A 17,325-nucleotide genomic window follows, 5' to 3' on the forward strand; every position below is an offset into this window, starting at 1 on the left:
CAGGAGCTACTGTCTAACTGTAGACAGGCCGTGTATGTGTTGTTATACCTCTGGTAACTTCCCTCCAAAAAAGTGTTAATAAAATAACACTGTCATGCATTGTATGCAAATCATTAATATTCAAAATCTGAGAAAGGAATGACAATAATCTTTTAGGGACACATCAAATAAAATCATAAAAATATTTTTTTATTTTTTCATAATGTACCATTTTTTGTTTATTATATGTTCGATGTTCATGAATGTAGTCTACATTTATACAACTATGAATTTACAATTAAGTGGAATCCATTTCATCATACATGTTACCCTCCATGGGTATTTATCTAATTGAGGAGTTAATGATGATAATTTGTATCAAAGTAACTGACAGTAGATGTGAAGAAATCCTCTCATACCTCTATCAATGTTTATCATCACGACATTTATGACACACACAATATGTACAAATATGATTACATAAAGTCCAGTAACTTTAGAACACATGTACAATATCCACACACATGGGCAGTCTTGGTAAAGATTGATCTATACTTTGAACTAATGGTACACAACTATTCAGCGTCAATTGGCAAAAAAAAAAAAAAAAAAATTAAAAATTAAGAAAGATTTTAATTGGCTTTTTCAGATAACAAAGCTATTTACAGTGAACTTCCCACAGTCCATTCTACTACATACATGTAAATTCCCAAGATCTTTATACCAAAGAAATGTCCCATCAACACACAAAACTTCCACAATTCACATAATACATTTCCTCTAGACATAATAACACTACAATTCAAAAGTCCACATATACATGTACATTACAATTGTATTTCTATTGGCACATATTAACACTGACACTCCTTTCACAGTAAATGTTGGCAGACTCCCAGATATTAGGGACCAGCTTATTTAACTGGTCCACTTGCTTTTTTGTTAATTTTCCCACCCTGAGATATTTAATCGTGTCCTAACACGGAGAAGCTGGGAACACAGGAGTACAGGGTTACTCTAGGTACTGGTGTACAACATAGGACATGCAAAATGGCTGACTTACAGAATGTACGGCGTTAGACATAACTGGTGCCGCCTGTGGATAGATACGAGGTCAGTAACAAAACATCAGGGCAATAATCACCAATCCTGAGATAAAAACGTGTGTGGCATTAAAATAACGAATACTGTGGAAATAACCCATCACAGTCAGGGATGGTGATGGAAAACTTAGGCTCCAGGCCTTAGTGTCAAACACTGACAAGAACCGAGCATTGAGGTGTTGTGAATTAGATCAAAGTTTGCAATATACCATAAATATGGAAATAAATTTTGTGTACATGTATATATATGATACCAGCACTGCACTGAACCAATTAAAGCAGAAAAGCACAAGTGCTGAATCTAACAGAGAATGTAATATTTGGACATACAGCTAGCAGATATTTTCTAATGAACATAAGAGAGAACCACAACATTCTATAAAACCTGCAAGAAATTTTGAGGTTAAAAAATATTGATCAATCAGAATCTAGAGTGGACATCTTGGATTTCTTATCTTGTTTAAATCATGTGACACAGGGAACATTATTTTCGTATATTAGGAATCAAAATGGTCATCTAGAATCTAATAAACAAAGCTGTGTCAGCCAAACAGGCACCAGATTTAAATATCTGTTTTTACTTACTCATGAGAATTACTTACTCATAAGAATTTGTCCATCAACCTAATTATAGTGTAGCACAATAGAAGTTTAATGTACCTAAATTTTGAGAATTTGATGTAAATATACTGTCATATTTTACCTTTTCCTTGATGCCAGCCCAAATATCTTTTCCACCTTTTTGGAATTTATTACCCTGCTTCTGTAAAACAGATATTTATAATAACATGAGAAGTAAGTTTATTTATAGCTACACAAAATTGTATAATTTCTACAGCAAAATACAAACCAAGCATTGGTATTTTTACATGATTAGATATCTATTAATCCTATTAAAACTGTTCCAACCTTGTTCCATGATGATCTGAATTTTATAAAGATATACATATATATTAGGTTCAAGTATCTTTATATCTCCATCATCATTTGAGAAATGCTGCTGTTGGAGAGTCCCCTGCGTTTAGCTCGGTAAAAATGTCTCGCACAGGTCTCTTTCTCCTCTTTCACTCATTTATTTTCTTCTCTTTTATTCCTTCATTCATTTATTCTCTCATTCCCATGTATTCAATAAATGAAATATTGTCAGCGAAATCTATGTTGTAGAAAGTCAATTTTGGAACACAACTGAGCATAGAACTTGTTTGGTATACAAACTTACCTTCATATTCGAGAGCCACTCCTTATAACGTGACTGAGTATTGAGCTTGTCTGCATTTTGCAGGGCCTCGGCCTCAAATATGTCGCTGAACCCCTGGCCGCAGTTGAGCATGTCTAAACGTTCGTTGATAAACTATGAAATAGATGCATTAGTGTTGGAAATCAGTTTTAAAGTTAACACTGATCTTAATTTTTTTCAAAAAAACAATGGACAGTCGATTATTGATAAATCAGAAACAACAATTTACAATACATTCATAAAATGGGGGAAAATATGGTTGATCTAGCTATGTTTGAATATTTTTTTAATATATTTTGATGTTAATTTATCAGTTATTTCCTTCTTTTAATCATCTCTCAAATGTAAAAGATTCCATGTTACAGTCAAACCACGATTGATCAGAGAAAATCATGATCAATAAGACATGGAGATATAGTGACTAATCATGGTTTAAATTGATTAATCAGAACAACACTAAATCATAGATTTTGCCTTCTTATGTATCATTTATCCTCTTATGTTACATACAAAATGTAGATACAAATTAATCCTCCAATATTATATAGATACCAACGCCCACTCTTACATTCTTGTACATTAATAAATACTGATCTGTTCCCACTTGATTTAGAACCCTGATTACACAATGTACAGCAGTGATTAGTATACCAGTTACCTGTTGAAATATTTGGAGTTGAAGCATGTTCTCTAGGAATGGCTGCATGGATTGAGGTCTTGAGAGCACAAATGCTTCCGGGTCAAAGGTTATAGGTTCTCCAGATTTGAATCGCAGTGCATCTCTGTAGCCACCTGTCAAAAGGACCAATTCACAAATAAGAGGACAATCATAAAAAAAACAAGGAAACTAATTAGATTGTTACAGTTAGAACACCCTGGAACATTAGGCTATCAGTCCAGTATTGTATGTTTTACATACTGTGTATACTGGAAGTGTTCAGCTTACCTATCAATCGGACTAAAGCCATAAGGAATGTTCTGGGGATGGCGTCACCTGATGTCTGCATGGACATCCTCACTTTATCTGTCTTCAGATGGCGCTTCAGATAGGAGGACTACAAAGTTAAACAATTGTATACATACACTTTATTAAACATCAGAGATATATATAACTCATTCTTATCCATACTGTACTGGAGCAGATCCCTCAGGTTATAGTACAACAATTGAATTGATGATTCATGAACTCGCTAAACTGCAGGGCAGATCATCCAGGATGTCGTACTCAGATTGTACAGTATTGCTGCCGATACTACAGAGGATACTCACTATATAAGAGAGTAGATCCTTGAAGTAGTAATACTCAGACTGTATGGTACTGTTGCCATTACTAGAGGATACTCACTATATCGGCGGGCAGATCCTCTAAGTCATCGTACTCAGACTGTATGGTACTGTTGCCGTTACTAGAGGATACTCACTATATCGGCGGGCAGATCCTCTAAGTCATCGTACTCAGACTGTATGGTACTGTTGCCATTACTAGAGGATACTCACTATATCGGCGGGCAGATCCTCTAAGTCATCGTACTCAGACTGTCTGGTACTGTTGCCATTACTAGAGGATACTCACTATATCGGCGGGCAGATCCTCTAAGTTATTGTACTCAGATTGTATGGTACTGTTGCCATTACTAGAGGATACTCACTATATCGGCGGGCAGATCCTCTAAGTCATCGTACTCAGACTGTATGGTACTGTTGCCGTTACTAGAGGATACTCACTATATCGGCGGGCAGATCCTCTAAGTCATCGTACTCAGACTGTATGGTACTGTTGCCATTACTAGAGGATACTCACTATATCGGCGGGCAGATCCTCTAAGTCATCGTACTCAGACTGTCTGGTACTGTTGCCATTACTAGAGGATACTCACTATATCGGCGGGCAGATCCTCTAAGTTATTGTACTCAGATTGTATGGTACTGTTGCCATTACTAGAGGATACTCACTATATCGGCGGGCAGATCCTCTAAGTCATCGTACTCAGATTGTATGGTACTGTTGCCATTACTAGAGGATACTCACTATATCGGCGGGCAGATCCTCTAAGTCATCGTACTCAGACTGTATGGTACTGTTGCCATTACTAGAGGATACTCACTATATCGGCGGGCAGATCCTCTAAGTCATCGTACTCAGATTGTATGGTACTGTTGCCATTACTAGAGGATACTCACTATATCGGCGGGCAGATCCTCTAAGTCATCGTACTCAGACTGTATTGTATTGTTGTCTACATCCACTATGATGGCATCACCCATTTCCGACATCTTCATTTTCTGTAGGAGCATTCAACAAGAAACATTGAAAGGGCAGTAACTCTTTCCAAAATGTATAAATATCAAAATGTTGCTTTAATAAAAGGCACAACTATGTCTCATGATAATTGAGCCTACTTATATAATTAGTTATAGCTCAAAAGGTCTTAGACTGTTGCTAGTACATTTAACTGGCATATCAAATACCGCCAACCTTATGTGGTGTTTCTTACCTGCATCAGTGTAGAGTGTATCCCTATCACATATGGCATTGGAGCACTGAAATAGAAGTATTATTATAAGCCCTTCTTAACTCTACAGTAAAATATTTAATCAAGAAGTCATAATGTTTATACTATACTTTCCAAAATTACTCCATGAACTTTGGAATGAATACATAATGTTGGATACAAAACAGGTAAGTTAGATGGCTGAAGCTGGACACATGTACTTGATTAATTACAAATTATAAATAGTAAGCAGTATTCTAAGAAATAATTTTATACAATGTAAAACAGAACTTGGTGATTACTAGCATGATTTACCTGAGGTAATCTATCAGGTGAGCTGGAAGTATGGGGATGAAGAGATGCTGCCAGAACATAGGGTAGAGTAGAGACACTGAGGCATGGATACAGGCAGTCAGGCGTGACAGGCGACGGGATGTCACCACGATTCTCCTCTCATTCAGCATACTACAAAAAACAGATTAACAAGAGTGGCTATCACTATACCTGGTAATTACACAATAACGCAGGTGAACAAGAGTGGCTATCACTATATCAGGTAATTACACAATAACACAGGTGAATGAGAATGGTTATCACTATACCTGGTAATTATACAATAACGCAGGTGAACGAGAGTGGCTATCACTTTACCTGGTAATTATACAATAACGCAGGTGAACGAGAGTGGCTATCACTATACCTGGTAATTACACATTAACACAGGTGAATGAGAGTGGCTATCACTATACCTGGTAATTACACAATAACACAGGTGAACGAGAGTGGCTATCACTATACCTGGTAATTACACATTAACACAGATGAACGAGAGTGGCTATCACTATACCTGGTAATTACACATTAATACAAGTTCAGACTGGAGAATCTTACCTTGCAAACACAATCATCATGTTGGCAGTATCTAGGGCATTGTAATACTCAGTTAAGTTTCTCTGTAAACAGAAAACAGAACAAACCATTAGTTTCCAATCATTTTTGTGCTAACATTAAATATTAGACTTTGTGTGCTGTGATTTAAGTTATTTGTTAGAGTTGTAACTACATATTTGGAAGACAAGCTTGATAATTTGTCCTGTACAGTAGATTAATAATCCCCAATAAGATGTGAAAATGCATGCGGTCACCTGCCTGACCACGTGGGTTTTCCCCCAAGTACATGTAATCTTCTTTCTTCCCAATATAACACCCCTTGTACACCTCCATACAGGCCAACAAGAGTGATTGATTAATTCAAAAGTCGATATGAATGATGTTGCAATTGTTGTAAATTAACTAAAGTTTACATTACCCTAAAACTTGAAATGTTCATTGCTGTTTTTGTGGTTGTGGTTGATTGGGACATCATGTCGTGACTGAACATAAAAATTCAAATACTTGACTGCTATTTGTATTATGGGGAGGGGGTGTATCCATGGATATTTGTAGAATAAAACAATCTAAACAACTTGCAACCATGATGGGAAGTAGGTATCATATTATACAGTACCTGTCAAGGTTGTACTTACATTTGAAGGTATACTTGGTAATTTGTTTATTTCTGGTGCAGTAAAATTCATCATCTGTGTATGAAAGAAATAAAATTTAGGTTGCTACAATCATTAATATGTTTGATTTTTATTTCCATGTTTTTTCTAAGATATGTTTACACGATTACCTAAGATACATTAACATGATTGCCAAGATATAAACATCTTAGGCACAGTTTTGGCCAGTATACATACTTCCTGGTTGGCTGCTATAGTAACTGGTACCCCCGGAGCTGGGACATCCTGGACATAGGCAGCTCTCAAAAAGGAAGTCATATCTCTTTCGTAGTTGTGGTTCAACATCTCTGCCAACTGGTTCAGCAGATTGTAAAAGATCTCGAACCAGGGGAAGTAACTGCAAAATAGCATAAGGTAAAGCAAACAAGCGGAAAATAAAACAGCATGTGTTAAACCCATCATGTTTAACAAAATAATAATAAAATACATAACAATTATGGTAACAGTTTAGAAAACTTACCTGACGATACACAGACATGTTTGGGCTCCAGTTGCGTGGCGACAAAAGACAAACTTGAGTGTGCTATTTATCTCTGTAAGCACGAATGTGAAGTGGTCCACTGTCGTCCTGTAAAGGGGGCGATAATAAAAGTTAGTATGGTCTGTCTCAAGGTTTATCAAAAACTGTCATCCTGTATACCGGTAGGGGGCGATAATGAAAGTAAGCATGGTCTTTCTCAAGGTTTATCAAAAACTGTTGTCCTGTATAGGGGGCAATAATAAAAGTAAGCATGGTCTTTCTAAGGTTTATAAAAAACGGTCGTCCTTTACAGGGGGCGATCATCAAAGTTAGCGTGGTCTTTCTGAAGGTTTATCAAAAACTAATGTCCTGTATATATAGGGAGCGATAATAAAGTTAGCATGGTCTTTCTAAGGTTTATGAAAAACTGTCGTCCTGTATAGGGGGCGATAATAAAAGTTAGTGAGGTCTTTCTAAGGTTTATCAAAAACAGTCGTCCTGTATAGGGGGTGATTATCAAAGTTAGCATGGTCTTTCTAAGGTTTAACAAAAACGGTCGTCCTGTATAGGGGCGATAATAAAAGCTAGTGTGGTCTTCCTTTATCAAAAATGGATGATCAGTCTCCTGGATATCTACTTTGGTAGGCCTTAAAATGTGTATTTGCTGTACAGATTGATAAGTTTTACTTTGCATGGGTAAAGAAATATAGCATGACTAAAGAAAAATAATTATGGCACAAAAGGGAATGGAAAAAATCCATCAAATAATTGCTCATAAAAAATTCTTTAAAACCATAAAATTATGCATTGTCTAAAACATTTATCAAACAAAACAAACAAAACCTATGCCAATAAAACATATAATGATAATATATATGAGACCATTATTGTATATAAATAAATTACAAAATTTGAAAACTAAAATTTATAAAACTATTCATCAAGTCATTCCTTCAATATCTAATAATTTTTGATGACTTTTTATAAAGGAATTAGACTTTTTGAAAAGCTAACATGGATTAAATATATATTGACTGATTATAAAATACAAACTAGAAATAAGACAAAAGTAAATATGTAAAACAAGAAAGCAGTGGCTGACTATGATAATTTGCAGAGATGTATATGATTTAGAAAGTCTTTCTGGTAAAGACTGATAGTGTTAGTTTACTAAACTAAAACTAAACTAAACAATTCTTAATTCGTTTTATCAGGATTGTACCATTAAAATGATGAAAATGAAATCATATTGATATCCTGCTGTATTAGATATACACAGTAGACTTGGGTTAATTTATGTCACACATTCAGAAGCTTACAACAGACAATATTATACATATATAACCACTGTACAGGTATATGTGGGTAGAGAAGATGTTGTGTGGACTATATGGAATAACAAGTTTAATGTCACATCAATCTATAACAAAATGTCTTGGCAGATGGAGAGTTAGAAGATGAAATAACAGGTTAACTATTACTTTGGTCTATAGCCGAGTGTCTGGGGCCGAGTGTCTGGGGTCGAGTGTCTGGGGCAGAGTGTCTGGGGAGATGGGGAGTCAGATGATGTAATGACAGGCTTACTATAACTTTGGTCTATAGCCGAGTGTCTGGGGCCGAGTGTCTCTGGAGATGGGGAGTCAGATGATGTAATGACAGGCTTACTATTACTTTGGTCTATAGCCGAGTGTCTGGGGCCGAGTGTCTCTGGAGATGGGGAGTCAGACGATGTAATGACAGGCTTACTATTACTTTGGTCTATAGCCGAGTGTCTGGGGCCGAGTGTCTCTGGAGATGGGGAGTCAGATGATGTAATGACAGGCTTACTATTACTTTGGTCTATAGCCGAGTGTCTGGGGCCGAGTGTCTGGGGAGATGGGGAGTCAGAGGATGTAATGACAGGCTTACTATTACTTTGGTCTATAGCCGAGTGTCTGGGGCCGAGTGTCTGGGGCCGAGTGTCTGTGGAGATGGGGAATCAGACTATGTAATGACAGGCTTACTATTACTTTGGTCTATAGCCGAGTGTCTGGGGCCGAGTGTCTGGGGGGCCGAGTGTCTGGGGCCGAGTGTCTGGGGCTGAGTGTCTGGGGAGATGGGAAGTCAGAAGATGTGATGAGAGGCTTACTATCACTTTCATCAACAGCAGAGTGTCTGGGGTGATGGGGAGTCAGAGGATGTTATGACAGACTTACTATTACTTTGGTCTATAGCCGAGTGTCTGTGGAGATGGGGAGTCAGAGGATGTTATGACAGACTTACTATTACTTTGGTCTATAGCCGAGTGTCTGTGGAGATGGGGAGTCGGACGACGTAATGACAGGCTTACTATTACTTTGGTCTATAGCCGAGTATCTGGGGCTGAGTGTCTGGGGAGATGGGAAGTCAGAAGATGTGATGAGAGGCTTACTATCACTTTCATCAACAGCAGAGTGTCTGGGGTGATGGGGAGTCAGAGGATGTTATGACAGACTTACTATTACTTTGGTCTATAGCCGAGTGTCTGTGGAGATGGGGAGTCAGAGGATGTTATGACAGACTTACTATTACTTTGGTCTATAGCCGAGTGTCTGTGGAGATGGGGAGTCAGAGGATGTGATGACAGACTTACTATTACTTTGGTCTATAGCTGAGTGTCTGTGGAGATGGGGAGTCAGACGACGTAATGACAGACTTACTACTTTGGTCTATAGCCGAGTGTCTGGGAAGATAGGGAGTCAGAGGACAGAATAACAGGTTTACTGTCACATATGTCTCTGGCCGAGTGTCAGTATATAGCCCTTGGAAGGCAATTAATTGATAAAAGTCTTGTTTTGTTAATCTATGTTCATGTGTTTTAGGATTGTAATACAGAACTTATCTAACTTATATAGTTACTTTGCCACCTCCAACGATAGGAGCACATCATTTATTTAGTATGTTTAATAAACTCCATATTAAATTATTACTGATTTATTTATCCATAACACCTTTACCAGTCAAACATCAGAAAATTATCAATTTGATAAAGACTCAGTGCAATGAACATTCTTCAAATGTGATGATATAATTTCAAGTTACTTTACTTTTATATTGACCAATCAAATTGGTATTTACTATCTATTTCATCCAAAGCCACAGGTTTTCTGTTCAACAGCCAAAGATGCTATCTAAACTAAATGCCAGTTTCTCTTTATCACTAAGATAATACTGTTTAAGATGATACCATTGTAAGCCAATCATATACCAGGTAGGAGATAATGGAAGAACTGTGTCGAGTAGACCATTCAACAATCAAATTAATAGAATATCAAATTATATTATACAACGGCAGAATGTGGAAACATTAGCATCCTGTCGCACACTTGTAAAATATTACTGGTTTTTAAGGGAAAGCCATGAAATATCTTATATATACATTATATATGTCTGAATGAACTTTGAGTGTCGGTCGTTGATTTGTTTGTAAATATTAAACCAACATATAAATAAATCACCACAGTCTACAATGCTGACACTTTTCTGACCCAAATTACTTAAGTGGTATAATGAACATGGTCTAATTTGTGTTCAAATACTGACCAATCATGAATATCATACTACAAAACGCTCTTCGCAAAAATTAAATGTCTTGAAACATGAAAATCTTTTTTAATTCTGAGCCTACTCCTATTGAAGGCATTCAGTATCTGCTATGAGGTAATTAATTCATTTCATGAACAACTCACAGAATGTGTATATTGACCTAAAACCCTACGGTTAACCTCATAATATGTTTCTTATCTATAAATAGTAAAACTCAATACCACCCAGCATTGCAGACTGTGACAATTGGCTAATTTAAGCCATATCTCATGAACAATGTTTTCATATTTTCCCTTCCCCTTCAAATTATTTTTTTCATTATCATATTTATCTGCAAATAAGCCCCTGTCCACAAATACATCGATTTTAAAATATTAAGCTAAAAATAGTCCCCAAACTTTACTGCTGACTTTTAACAATGGGGAGGGGGCTTATATAAGAATAGTTATTGTAAGACTACATGGTAAAATGTCTCCCCCATGTCAATGTTTGGTGTTTTATATGTTGATGAGATACAGCTTGTGATAAGTCTGATGACACAAAGAAATAACTAAAGACAGAAAGGTGTACCACCATGACAGGTAAAGGTGGTGGTACGCAGCTCAGAAAACTTACGTGTACCTTTCAGTGTCGCATGGAAACGCAAATTTGGGAACAGACTTAAGAACTTCCTGTATGAAATAGATTGCAGTGTTAACAAACATATATAGCAAATAAAATCAAACAATAAAACAATGATCAAGCTAATACCTTTTTACCTGCTTGTCATTAAAGTCCCTCTCCTCAGAGTTCTCGTAAAAACAGGTAAAACCATCAGAATCATTTGGAGCAGATTTTTGCTGCTACTAATTAATGAAATGAATATATATTCTCTCATGTGGAAAACAGATTTATTTTCTACAAACCAGACAATTTACCTCCCTTTATGATCCCCTATCTGGGATTATCTCACACTATAAAAGTTAACTCCCTTTATGATCAGCTATGTTGGATTATCTTACACTATAAAAGTTACCTCTAAATTAAGTACATTATCTTAACAATCTAATCAAAATATAGATGCTCATTCCCACTACGTTACATGAACATCTAATGACCATTTCAGTACAGCATGTATGCCTCATTAGACGAAATGACTTGAAACAGATTGACAGATTAAGTAATTTATGCACTCTAGTCATGCTATTTTGCACTTACAAAATTCACTTCCAAGATTCTGTAAGTAGTAATTTGATTGATTAATCCAAAAGGTCATTCTGACATGAAACGACGACTATTAACTTACCTGTTTACTCACCTGTCCACTACCGATATCTTACAGGTTAAGTATGTACTCTACCTGGTAGTAAAGTCTTGATCATGTAAACTAATGCTTGATAAATTCCAATTAAATCTATATTTTTAAACAGTCATATATAGCACACAGTACTTCAATTCTAACATGTTGTTACAATATCAAAATATGGGGTTCATTATGTAAATAATACTCCTATCATGAAGACTTTTAGTTAAATGGCCCCGACAGATACATCACTGCTACTTACCTCATCGCCATAGTCAGCAGGATACCTTTGTATTAAAAAGGGTTCTGTAATGATAAAATGTATTTCATTTTTGTAGACATGAACTGATTATATATATTTGATAAATTGTTATCAATTTTTTCATCTGTGTGATAAAAACAATCTGAAATTTATTTCCATTTTATAACAAGATTTATAAAATGTCAGTCAATTTTTCATTTGATCACACCTTAGTTGTGTTAAATAAGGAAATTCCACCAGGTATTATACCTATATATATATAGGAGTAGGCAAAGTCTGTTTTTTGTTATTTTTTATACATCCACCTTCGCAAGGACAGATTTCAATTTCTTATATATATATATATATACATCTCTGTTACTGGGTGATACTACTGTATGTAAACTCATGTAAGACTCTATACATCTCAGTTACTGGGTGATACTACTGTATGTAACCTCATGTAAGACTCTATACATCTCAGTTACTGGGTGATACTACTGTATGTAACCTCATGTAAGACTCTATACATCTCGGTTACTGGGTGATACTACTGTATGTAAACTCATGTAAGACTCTATACATCTCAGTTACTGGGTGATACTACTGTATGTAACCTCATGTAAGACTCTATACATCTCGGTTACTGGGTGATACTACTGTATGTAAACTCATGTAAGACTCTATACATCTCTGTTATTGGGTGATACTACTGTACGTAAACTCATGTAAGACTCTATACATCTCAGTTACTGGGTGATACTACTGTATGTAACCTCATGTAAGACTATACATCTTGGTTATTGGGTGATACTACTGTACTTAACCTCATGTAAGACTCTATACATCTCGGTTACTGGGTGATACTACTGTACTTAACCTCATGTAAGACTCTATACATCTCAGTTACTGGGTGATACTACTGTACTTAACCTCATGTAAGACTCTATACATCTCAGTTACTGGGTGATACTACTGTTCTTAACCTCATGTAAGACCCTATACATCTCGGTTACTGGGTGATACTACTGTATGTAAACTCATGTAAGACTCTATACATCTCAGTTACTGGGTGATACTACTAGTACTGTATGTAACCTCATGTAAGACCCTATAAATCTCAGTTACTGGGTGATACTACTGTATGTAACCTCATGTAAGACTCTATACATCTCGGTTACTGGGTGATACTACTGTATGTAACCTCATGTAAGACTCTATACATCTCGGTTACTGGGTGATACTACTTTATGTAACATCATGTAAGACCCTATACATCTCAGTTACTGGGTGATACTACTGTATGTAACCTCATGTAAGACCCTATACATCTCAGTTACTGGGTGATACTACTGTATGTAACCTCATGTAAGACTCTATACATCTCAGTTACTGGGTGATACTACTGTCTCTGCTCACTCTAGGTGTAAAAATCCTTTAGCAAAAGTTGCTAAAATATCTTTTTTCTCTTTAGCAAATAAGAAATGGTTTTAGCAAGACAATGTTATTGCTTAGAATTTAATAACCAAATATAGCACACACATATTTGTTTGATATATATATATTAATACAATGTGTTAAACTATTTTATTAGTAAAGGCAGGCATTAAAAGTGTTCATTATTTAAGAATTTATAAATTACAAAATACTGCCAAATATCATGTTTTACCTCAGCGTAAATAAAAAATATTCAACCAACTAAAAAAGCATTGTATCACACCAAAACAGTTGTGTTTTAGCTGCTATTATTTTCATATTGAAAAAGAACACACTTGAGATTACACTGAAATAATGTTATTTTCAACTTGATTTTCAAACCACAACTTATGTTTTAATCTTATCGCTCCCGGGACTTTTTTTTTTTTTTTTTTTTATTTTTGCGAAAATTGAATCGACTGTTCCTATTCCTTTAGATCATATTGGTGATAATTATAAGTAATTGGATTTGGAGAATATCTGCCTCATAACCTATTCACAGCATTTCCAAACAGATGCATTTCCAAATAGATGCTTGAATATCATACATAAATCACCCTGAACAAATAATTTTGCAGCCCTGTCACAACGTGGAGTTTACCGTGAATTGTACCTTATGTAATATGTTCGTGATACAAGACATTGAATGATACATACTTGTTAAATACTAAATAATATTGTACATACAATTAATGAAAGTTGAAATAACATTGAACAGACAATTGTCATTTGGTTTTAGAGCAACGTAAGCTTGCGGCACAGGCAGAACATTCGTCTGCCATAGGGTCACAGCTGCCATGTTTTTGCCCAAGTTATCTAAACGCTTTACAAAGCATTTCCCATCAAACAAATGCTCAAATGATTCAGATTTATTTAAGTACTTCCGTTTCCGTAACATACATGACATGTGCTAATCATGTAGTTCGATCATAGGATAAGTTAGATGCAATGACATCGTAATTAGTGAAAACGTAAGTGGTTGAATTAAAGATTTAAGACAGGGGGATATTTATGCAGTCTATAGTATGTCTTAGGTTAAAAACAGTTTCGCAAAAGTTTCGAAAATGCTTAATTATAGTTTCGCAATTAGTGATTACATTTCGCGAAATGCGCAAAATGCGATCGATAGCGTGAGCACAGACTGTACTTAACCTCATGTAAGACCCTATACATCTCGGTTACTGGGTGATACTACTTTATGTAACATCATGTAAGACTCTATACATCTCGGTTACTGGGTGATACTACTGTATGCAAACTCATGTAAGACTCTATACATCTCAGTTACTGGGTGATACTACTAGTACTGTATGTAACCTCATGTAAGACCCTATACATCTCGGTTACTGGGTGATACTACTAGTACTGTATGTAACCTCATGTAAGACCCTATAAATCTCAGTTACTGGGTGATACTACTGTATGTAACCTCATGTAAGACTCTATACATCTCGGTTACTGGGTGATACTACTGTATGTAACCTCATGTAAGACTCTATACATCTCGGTTACTGGGTGATACTACTGTATGTAAACTCATGTAAGACTCTATACATCTCGGTTACTGGGTGATACTACTGTATGTAAACTCATGTAAGACTCTATACATCTCGGTTACTGGGTGATACTACTTTATGTAACATCATGTAAGACTCTATACATCTCGGTTACTGGGTGATACTACTTTATGTAACATCATGTAAGACCCTATACATCTCAGTTACTGGGTGATACTACTGTATGTAACCTCATGTAAGACCCTATACATCTCAGTTACTGGGTGATACTACTGTATGTAACCTCATGTAAGACTCTATACATCTCAGTTACTGGGTGATACTACTGTACTTAACCTCATGTAAGACCCTATACATCTCGGTTACTGGGTGATACTACTTTATGTAACATCATGTAAGACTCTATACATCTCGGTTACTGGGTGATACTACTGTATGTAAACTCATGTAAGACTCTATACATCTCAGTTACTGGGTGATACTACTAGTACTGTATGTAACCTCATGTAAGACCCTATACATCTCGGTTACTGGGTGATACTACTGTACTTAACCTCATGTAAGACCCTATAAATCTCAGTTACTGGGTGATACTACTAGTACTGTATGTAACCTCATGTAAGACCCTATAAATCTCAGTTACTGGGTGATACTACTGTATGTAAACTCATGTAAGACTCTATACATCTCAGTTACTGGGTGATACTACTGTATGTAACCTCATGTAAGATCCTATACATCTCGGTTACTGGGTGATACTACTGTATGTAACCTCATGTAAGACTCTATACATCTCGGTTACTGGGTGATACTACTGTATGTAACCTCATGTAAGACCCTATACATCTCGGTTACTGGGTGATACTACTGTATGTAGACTCATGTAAGACTTGATACATCTAGGTTACTGGGTAATACTATATATAGCTACTGTACTTAACCTCATGTAAGACTCTATACATCTCAGTTACTGGGTGATACTACTGCTGTGCCTAAACTCATGTAAGACTCTATAAATCTCAGTTACTGGGTGATGATTCTGTAATCCCAGCATACCCCCCCACCCCCTTCATCTGAGGCTGATAGATCAGTCAATGATCCCTCACTAATCATCAACTTGTTAATTGTTGTTATAATTACAAGCCACACCTAGCTTTTAACCAAGACTGTTACAATAACTTATTTCTATAAGACTGTTACAATAACCTATTTCTATAAGACAGTTACAATAACTTATTTCTATAAGACTGTTACAATAACTTATTTCTATAAGACTGTTACAATAACTTATTTCTATAAGACAGTTACAATAACTTATTTCTATAAGACAGTTACAATAACTTATTTCTATAAGACTGTTACAATAACTTATTTCTATAAGACAGTTACAATAACTTATTTCTATAAGACTGTTACAATAACTTATTTCTATAAGACTTACAATAACTTATTTCTATAAGACAGTTAAAATAACTTATTTCTATAAGACTTACAATAACTTATTTCTATAAGACAGTTACAATAACTTATTTCTATAAGACAGTTACAATAACTTATTTCTATAAGACTTACAATAACTTATTTCTATAAGACAGTTACAATAACTTATTTCTATAAGACTGTTACAATAACTTATTTCTATAAGACAGTTACAATAACTTATTTCTATAAGACTGTTACAATAACTTATTTCTATAAGACAGTTACAATAACTTATTTCTATAAGACTGTTACAATAACTTATTTCTATAAGACTAAGTGATGAAAGAATCTTCCCGAAAGGCTTGCTATACCCCATCTTGAGTAAGATATTCTTACCAGACTGAGAGAACACACATTAACTTTACCTTCATGTTCTCCATTCGCCTTGCCAATCTCCATGAAAACTTCATAGATTTTCTCTGGATTCTCTCTGATTTGGAAATGATAAAAACATGTTATTAAGTTAGAAAGTTATAATAATACAAATGAAATATACCAACAATGATTAATTATATGATATACCAACAAAACATATATTAGGTAGTTACTGGAACACAAGCAGTGTTATATTTATTTCTACCTGAAATTTACTAACGCCTTCTTATATTGGAAAAATACACTTTTCATTCTTGAAATTCCAAAGATATTCATGATTTTTTTCTTCATTTTCTGAAAATAGCACACTTTCAAGCTAGAGCAAACCGTATGTTTTCAACTGTTTTCCAATACAATCAGATCATGACTAAACAATGGACTGGTGACAGAGACAGTTGATGTTCAACATCACTAGTCATGACTTCAGTTAAAGTCTATTCTATCAGAGTATACATTACTCATAAGGAAGTACAGCAAGTATGAATAATGTCTTGAGTACTTTATCACAACAACCAATTATATAATGAATGCATTAGATTCACTGACTTTTAG

At 35.4% G+C, this 17,325-nt stretch overlaps 1 protein-coding gene across 8 annotated transcripts in view; it reads right to left on the reverse strand.

The window, feature by feature from the left end:
* The window catches only part of LOC117320926 (DENN domain-containing protein 1B-like), a 40,348-nt gene that overhangs the window by 21,660 nt on the left and 1,363 nt on the right, over positions 1-17,325 (reverse strand). For 4 of the 8 annotated variants that reach the window (XM_033875449.1, XM_033875436.1, XM_033875408.1 and 1 more), the window contains exons 2-16: positions 16,764-16,828; positions 11,945-11,988; positions 11,016-11,071; positions 6,837-6,944; positions 6,554-6,713; positions 6,338-6,391; positions 5,703-5,764; positions 5,127-5,276; positions 4,815-4,860; positions 4,501-4,602; positions 3,266-3,374; positions 2,978-3,111; positions 2,302-2,433; positions 1,786-1,845; positions 1,043-1,075 (exon numbers count right to left, since the gene is read on the reverse strand). In XM_033875449.1, coding sequence (XP_033731340.1) covers positions 1,043-1,075; positions 1,786-1,845; positions 2,302-2,433; positions 2,978-3,111; positions 3,266-3,374; positions 4,501-4,602; positions 4,815-4,860; positions 5,127-5,276; positions 5,703-5,764; positions 6,338-6,391; positions 6,554-6,713; positions 6,837-6,944; positions 11,016-11,071; positions 11,945-11,988; positions 16,764-16,828 — 1,315 coding nt within the window. The remainder of the gene's footprint in view (positions 1-1,042; positions 1,076-1,785; positions 1,846-2,301; positions 2,434-2,977; positions 3,112-3,265; positions 3,375-4,500; positions 4,603-4,814; positions 4,861-5,126; positions 5,277-5,702; positions 5,765-6,337; positions 6,392-6,553; positions 6,714-6,836; positions 6,945-11,015; positions 11,072-11,944; positions 11,989-16,763; positions 16,829-17,325) is intronic. The other 4 variants (XM_033875452.1, XM_033875422.1, XM_033875442.1 and 1 more) reach the window with 2 other exon arrangements.

The sequence above is a fragment of the Pecten maximus genome, chromosome 2 (genome assembly GCF_902652985.1).
Source record: "Pecten maximus chromosome 2, xPecMax1.1, whole genome shotgun sequence".
Classification (NCBI taxonomy): Eukaryota; Metazoa; Mollusca; class Bivalvia; order Pectinida; family Pectinidae; genus Pecten; species Pecten maximus.